Source organism: Motacilla alba, chromosome 22 (genome assembly GCF_015832195.1).
Source record: "Motacilla alba alba isolate MOTALB_02 chromosome 22, Motacilla_alba_V1.0_pri, whole genome shotgun sequence".
NCBI lineage: Eukaryota > Metazoa > Chordata > Aves > Passeriformes > Motacillidae > Motacilla > Motacilla alba.
The window spans coordinates 4,060,523-4,067,368 of NC_052037.1; the positions used below are offsets into that span (position 1 = coordinate 4,060,523).

At 60.1% G+C, this 6,846-nt stretch overlaps 1 protein-coding gene across 2 annotated transcripts; it reads right to left on the bottom strand.

Moving 5' to 3' along the window:
• Window positions 1-981: 981 nt before the first annotated feature.
• On the bottom strand, window positions 982-6,201 carry LOC119710806 (eukaryotic translation initiation factor 4E-binding protein 1-like). 2 transcript variants are annotated; one of them, XM_038160221.1, is made up of 3 exons: window positions 5,924-6,201; window positions 2,434-2,604; window positions 982-1,333 (listed from the first exon to the last, which is right to left on the bottom strand). In XM_038160221.1, the coding sequence occupies exons 1-3, from the start codon at window positions 6,069-6,071 to the stop codon at window positions 1,299-1,301; spliced, it is 354 nt and encodes a 117-aa protein (XP_038016149.1). In that variant the 5' UTR covers window positions 6,072-6,201; the 3' UTR covers window positions 982-1,298. The 2 variants fall into 2 exon arrangements, with proteins under 2 accessions (XP_038016149.1, XP_038016150.1); XM_038160222.1 differs by having other exon boundaries at window positions 982-1,330; window positions 5,924-6,196.
• Window positions 6,202-6,846: the final 645 nt, after the last annotated feature.

Here is a 6,846-nt window from a genome sequence, read left to right on the forward strand (position 1 = left end):
TGCAGCTGCACCACGGTCCAGCCGTGCCATTTTAAACCAAAACAAATTTAGCACAGAAAAAAAAGTCAGCTGCAGCAGTTCCTCTCTAAACCATGCTCAGAACCTAACTGGTGCAGCTGAGACCGATAAAGTCACACCTGAGGGCAATGAATTTGGATTTGTTCCCATTAAGGTTTCAGAGAAACCCTTAAATCTTATCTCAGAGAAATGCAGGTTTATCTGCAGCAATTGCTTTGTTCTGTTACTCATTATTGAGGGTTTGCATATCATAATGTCAGCACTGAGCATCATTAGCAGGTATTTAAATGCTATCTGCCAAACCTGGTGTGCACAGACGCTCCCTGTGGTTTGGGAAGTCTGAAGTTCAGGATTCTCCTCTGAGGTGCCTCCACCACGCAGCAGTAACCCAGCAATGTCTTACAGACTGCCCAGACCACGTTTATCAAACCTCACAGAGGTTAAAAATGAAGATATTTGCTCTGGGGAGCCAAACTGGACCCTCCCACAGCAAAATTAACTTTCTCTGATGAAAATTCCCCTCTCAAAACCAGACAGACTTTGTTTGAACCCTCTTCCCCAAAGCTCTTCTCCCTGCCCACCACGGGATAAAAAAGAGAAGCAAGGGTAAAGCAGCAGGGAAATCCCACCCTGGATCACAAACCCGGGCTAGCACACGCCAGAAATAAAGAGCTGCAGTGGCAAAGCTGCAATTCCCTGCTGCTCCTTCCTCTCCCTGGCAGGGCAGAAGGCAGCTCAGCCAAACTGATCCCAGACGTTCCCACCTGCAGCCTGAGCCTGGTGGGCACTAGGACACACTGGAAGCACTCAGGGGACAGCTTTGCCTCTGTTCTGGGGGCAGATCTGGCAGACCAAAACTTCCCCAGGGACCAGGGATGCTTGGCCCAGCCCCAGCAGCACAGGGGGCACCATTGAACACTGCAGCTCGGCGGCTCCTTGCTGAAATAAGGGACAGAAGCCACATTTATTGCATTCATCTCCACGCCAGGAGACACCACATGATTTTATTTCTCCCTTATGTTGCATTTTTGTCACTGTTACAGTATTAAAATGATTAACAAAAAGCATAAAACTGGAACCAAAACCAAGGGGGGGAGAGTGTCTCCTGCAGCACCCCTGGCCCAGCCCCTGGAACAGGACACACACTGCTCTCCTGAGGGAATTCTGCCTCTCCCAGAGCAGGAAGGCACTCAAGGCATGGCTGCTGTAAGCCTGGCTGGTGGGAATCCTCCAGACAAGTCCTGCTGCTTCGCTGGATCAGCACTCTGCAGGCAGGTGTGTCAGATGTCCATGTCAAACTGCTCTTCCTCACCTGCTGGGAGGGACAAAACCACGGGTGAGGCCCCAGAGCTCCACATTAAATACCAGAGATTTCAATGGCTGGCAGCTGCGCTTCAGAAACGGGGTGGTTTGGGTTTAAAAGCTGCATTCAGGCAGCAGGGGTGGTGTGAAAATCATCTTGGGAAGCTGTGCTAAAGGTGTCACTGCTGGGGGATCTCCCTCAGACACACCAGAGCAGAGGCAGAGAAAATGCCCCTTTGAACAATCAATTCTTCCCCCTGGATTTCCTTGTAACAAGGAATGGAAAGCACCACAGTGAGGAGAGAACCCAGCCAGGCACACCTCACCCTCGTTATCCCAAGGGCTGCTCCCACAGCCTGCCAGGCAGGAGCTGCTCCTGAGGACAGGGAGTCACAGCCCAGCACCCAGCCTGCGTTTCAGGGGGTCCCTTGAGCCACTTCAGGTGACAGCAGTGTGTCAGGCACGAGGCCATGCTGACTCTGGAAAGGTTTTCCTTGCAGCAAGCACATAACAAGAGCCTTTGGATCTTTATTTTTAGAGAGAGAAGATAAATGCTTGCGCTTGGTAGGTTCAGGTTGCACCAAGAAAGAACCTCAAATAACTTTAAAAACAATTCTTCGAGGCAACATTGGCTCACGTTGCTGCAGCAGGGCCTCAGAGAAGTGTCCCTGTCACAAAACGGGGTCAGGAACAGGCAGGAGGAATTTACCACTCAGGCTGATATTAAAAACCCAAGCAGATCCTGCTCTGAATGGTAACGTGAAACTCCAGCAGCTGCAGCACAGCCCAGCTCAGGGAGAGGCAGCAGCAGCTGCCCCTCCGCTCTCCACAGGGCTCCTAATCCAGCAGCAGCTTCCCAAAGGCTGAATTAACGGGAATCATATCAAATTACACCTAAAACCTGCAAAAGGCACGTTGCTGGGGACCACAGCAGGACCAAACAACTGCGAGACCCTTGTTACCCTGTGACACTGAGGCCACTGGGACTTTCCAAGAAGTTACTGGAGAACTGACCTCACTTCCAGGGAACCTCCTGGCTCCAGTCCAGCTCTGGAACTTCTAGGAACCAGCAGAGCCCCTCAGAGGCTGTCGGGTTCTGCTGCCTGCACTCACCTGCGCTCGCTTTCTCCTCACAGTTCTGGACGTGGTGGTTTTCCAGCTTCAGCTCCTCCACGCTGGGGCTGGTGACGCCTGGAATGTCGGGAAGGTCGGAGGGAGGAGTTTTGGCACCCGGGGAATTGCGGCATTCCATCAAGAACTTTCGGTCATAAATAATCCTGGTACCTGGGGGGACAGCACATGCTCAGCCCTCCCTGCCCAGGGCAGGGAACTCCATCATCTTTCAGCACCTTACAGCCCAAAAGGCTCCAGGATTGGGTATTTAAGTGATAACAGTGATGCAGCACTTCAGTCTGAGTTACCTTTCCAGAATTCTGGGTGCACTGACACCGTACCTGCCACTAAACGTGACACATCAGGTACCCAAACGCTGCCCCGAGGCAGCACAGGGCTCCAAACCCCAGGCAGGGGCTGGAAGCAGCAGATCCAAGCCCTTCCTCCTCGCTCGAGGCCACAGCAGCCCACAGAGCAAACAGAAAACTGAATTTAATTCCCACTCACGGCCAGAAGCGGGGCTGAAAGCTGCAGGTGGACACACGGCAGGGGACAGGGCCGTGTCCCTCTGAGCTCTGCCCAGCAGCAATTCCTGCATGGACACTTCCCCTGGCACAGCAGCACTTACACACACCTTGCTCAGGGCTTCCACAGATGGTCAATGCTCCAAGGCTTAAGCAGGAACCACCCAGCTCCAGCTGATGAGGCATGGGTTTCTAGGAACACCACGGAACACCCTGCTCCATGTACAGGAATTTCATGGAAACTGCTCAAAAACCACAGGCAGAAAAGGGATCCCTTCAAACAGCCCACGGCCTTAAGCCAGCAAGGGCTGGAAAACAGTGTTTGCTTCCCAAGAGGAGCTGCACACCCCTCTGGATCAGGTGTGTCCTGCTCTGCTCCTGTTGCAGCCAGAGGGAAAGGGACTTGTCCTTGTGCCCTCCCCAAAAGTGTTAACTAAAGTACACACGTGTGGGCAAACAGCTCCTGCCACCATCTGTCCCGGAACAACCAACTCCCTTTGGTTTGAACACTGTAAATACCCAATAAACACATAAAACAACCCGGGCAGCAGCTGCGTGCCTGTGGAGCTCTGCCAGGGCATTCTCAAAACACCAAAAAGCTTTTCACTGCCGATTCTGAACTCCAGTTCTTTCAGGAGGAGGGTCCATCCCTACAGTCAGCTGGCTGGGACAGGGGTGTTAAATTCCTGGGAAGCTCCAGGAGGAGGAGGAGGACAGGGATTCCTGGAACTGCAGCTCTGTAGCAGCACCGGGAGCACGGAGCTTCCACTTCCCTCCGACAGCCTCATGCCCAGAGCTCCTGAAAGCAAGGGGGATGTGGCCAGGAGGAGCAGGACACCCTGAGCAGAGCAGGACACCCAGCTGGGGCAGGACAGGACACCCTGAGCAGAGCAGGACACCCAGCTGGGGCAGGACAGGACACCTGGGGAGGGCAGGACACCCAGCTGGGGCAGGACAGGACACCCTGGGGAGCACAGGACACCCAGCTGGGGCAGGACAGGACACCTGGGGAGGGCAGGACACCCAGCTGGGGCAGGACAGGACACCCTGGGGAGCACAGGACACCCAGCTGGGGCAGGACAGGACATCCTGGGGAGGGCAGGACACCTAGCTGGGGCAGGACAGGACATCCTGGGGAGGGCAGGACACCCAGCTGGGGCAGGACAGGACACCCTGAGGAGGGCAGGACACCCAGCTGGGGCAGGACAGGACACCCTGGGGAGGGCAGGACACCCAGCTGGGGCAGGACAGGACACCCTGGGGAGCACAGGACACCCAGCTGGGGCAGGACAGGACACCCTGGGGAGGGCAGGACACCCAGCTGGGGCAGGACAGGACACCCTGGGGAGCACAGGACACCCAGCTGGGGCAGGACAGGACACCTGGGGAGGGCAGGACACCCAGCTGGGGCAGGACAGGACATCCTGGGGAGGGCAGGACACCCAGCTGGGGCAGGACAGGGCACCCTGAGCAGAGCAGGACACCCTGGGGAGGGCAGGACAGACACCCTGGAGAGGGCAGGACACCCAGCTGGGGCAGGACAGGACACCCTGAGCAGAGCAGGACACCCAGCTGGGGCAGGACACCCAGCTGGGGCAGGACAGGACACCCTGGGGAGGGCAGGACACCCAGCCCGGGCTGTCACGGGCACCAGGAAGCTCCTGCACCCACCCAGATGCTGCCAGGGTGTGTTTAACAGGAAAAGCCGCACACCACGGGATGCTCTGCCCCCTGCGAGCCCCACGGGGCAGACACACAGCCCCGTGTGGCTGTCCTCCAGCGGCTCCGAGTCCCCTCTCCCTTCAGCAGCCAGCAGGGCCGGGCAGCACACGGTGTCCCCAACACGGTGTCCCCAACACGGTGTCCCCGGGCAGGCCGGGACAGCCCCGAGCGCTGCCAGCTGGGCACAGCCCGGCCACAAACGCGGCCCAGCTTCTCCTCCTGCTCCAGACACCCCGAAACTCCGCGGGGACAAAGCGCTGCCAGCCCCGGAGGGCTCATTAGTGCGCGCCGCTAATTGCTCATTCCACTATTCCATTATTCCATCGCCGCCGCCTTGCTCGGGGCTGGGCGAGGCTCCTGCAGGTGCTGCTGGATCCGCTGCTTCCAGGGGAGGGAAAGCACGGCCGAAACAACCGCAGAGCCCAGCTCCTGTGCACGCAGCAGCCCGGGGAGCCGGCAGGGTCACTTCCCCTTCTCCCCTCGCGTTTTAAGCCCCGCAATCCTGCGGGATCCACGACCCCTCCATGCCCTCCCACGGTTTGCTCTGCCTTCACCATCGCTGCTGCTCGCAGCCATGCGGGCGGGGAGGCAGCGATCTGCGGCGGCACCGGGGGGAGATCCTACCAAAAAAAAATCACCCCAGGATCCCCCCAGGGTCCGGCTCGGGGGCAGCAGAGGCCGCTGAACCCCCCACCCCGCCAGCTGGAGCTGCAGCCGCTTCTCCGGGAGCCGAACTGCCAAAAATGAGCTGCCAGGGAGGGATGGGGACACACAGCCCCTGTGACAGAGGAACCCTTGGCGCAATCGGTTCATTACTCGAGGACAAGTCCCACAGGAGGCTCCTCTGCCCAGGACAGCAAAGAGGGAAGGAGCCCGCGGCGGGCTCGCAGCAGCAGAGCACTGCGCCTCCAGGATCCCGAGCACTTTGGGACTGGGAATAAAGGAAAAGGGCCCAGGCTTGGCAGGGAACACAGCAAATATTAGGGATTGCAATTAATCAGCAACCAGCGGGAGGCCGGGGCTGCTCCCTGCGAGGCGCTGCCGTGCTCGCAGCGGGGACCCCGGGCAGTCCCCGGCCCCCAAACCTGCACCGAGCCCCGGTGAGCGCCGGGGGCTGCCGGTCCCTGTCCCGGGCCAGCACGGGAGCGCTCCCCGGCACCGCAAGGCCCTGCTCAGACCGAGCCCTCCCTCCCTCCCTCCGGCAGTGAGCCCTCCCCGCTGTCCCAGCCCGGCCCGGCGCTCACCGCCCGGCGTGGTCCCGAACACGGTGCCCCCGGGCGTGGTGCTGTAGTCGCCGGGCGGCAGCGGGGCCCCGTCGGGCAGGGCGAGGCACTTGCCGGGGCCCGGGATGTCGCGGCTGGGCGTCTGCCCATGGCAGCAGCGGCCCGACATGGCGGGACCGGGACCGGGACCGGGACCGGGAGCAGCACCAGCGCTGCCGCCGCCGCCGCCCGCCCGCCGCTTCCGGCCCGAGCCGCGCCCCTTCCGCCACGGGAACGGCACGGGGCCGGGAACGGGAGGGTAGGCGGGGCTAACACAGGAGTGGGTGTGGCCTAACGGAGGCGGAGTTATGCTAATAGCAGCGAGCACGTGCTGGGGGCGGGGTTTAGCTCGGACAGGGGTGGGGCTTAGCGCTAAATGGGCGGGGTCTGGGCGGGACCCCCGACCGGTCCCCTTTTTCTCCCCTTTTTCTCCCCTTTTTCTCCCTTTTTATCCCATTTTCTTCTCTTTTCCCCTTTTTTTCCCCTCCCTTTTTCTCCTTTTTTTCTCCCTTTTTCTTCCCTTTTCCCCCCCCCGAGGCATCCCCGGCCCGTACCCCCCGCTTTTGGGGTCGCGCCTCCCGGTGTCGCGGGCCCTTGGCGTGGCGGGGACCCCGCGGAGCCCCGGGGGTGTTGGCGGCGCTGCCCCTCCGTGCCCGCGCTGGGAGGTCCGGGCGGTGCCGTGGGAACGCCGCGGGGACAGATGTCTGCCCGGCTGTCCCCATCCCAAATGGCTCTGCCTCCCCCCCGAGGGGCCGGCAACAAACGCGGGAGGAGCCGGGGGGGCCACACACGGGTTCGGCGCCCCCCACGCCGTGTCCCCGGGGGTGCTCCGGTGGGAAACGGGGCTTGTCTCGACACTTTATTAAATAAAAGATCTAAAGAGCAGCTGAGGGGCGCAGGGTGGG

What these genes read in the sequence shown, in the direction of transcription:
- LOC119710806 (XM_038160221.1), bottom strand. Translation starts at nt 6,071, where the DNA reads ATGTCGGGCCGCTGCTGCCATGGGCAGACGCCCAGCCGCGACATCCCG. An exon ending in GTTCGGGACCACGCCGGGCG is followed by an intron (nt 2,605 to 5,923) that starts GTGAGCGCCGGG and finishes CTGTCCCCCCAG; the next exon opens with GTACCAGGATTATTTATGAC. An exon ending in TGAGGAGAAAGCGAGCGCAG is followed by an intron (nt 1,334 to 2,433) that starts GTGAGTGCAGGC and finishes TGTCCCTCCCAG; the next exon opens with CAGGTGAGGAAGAGCAGTTT.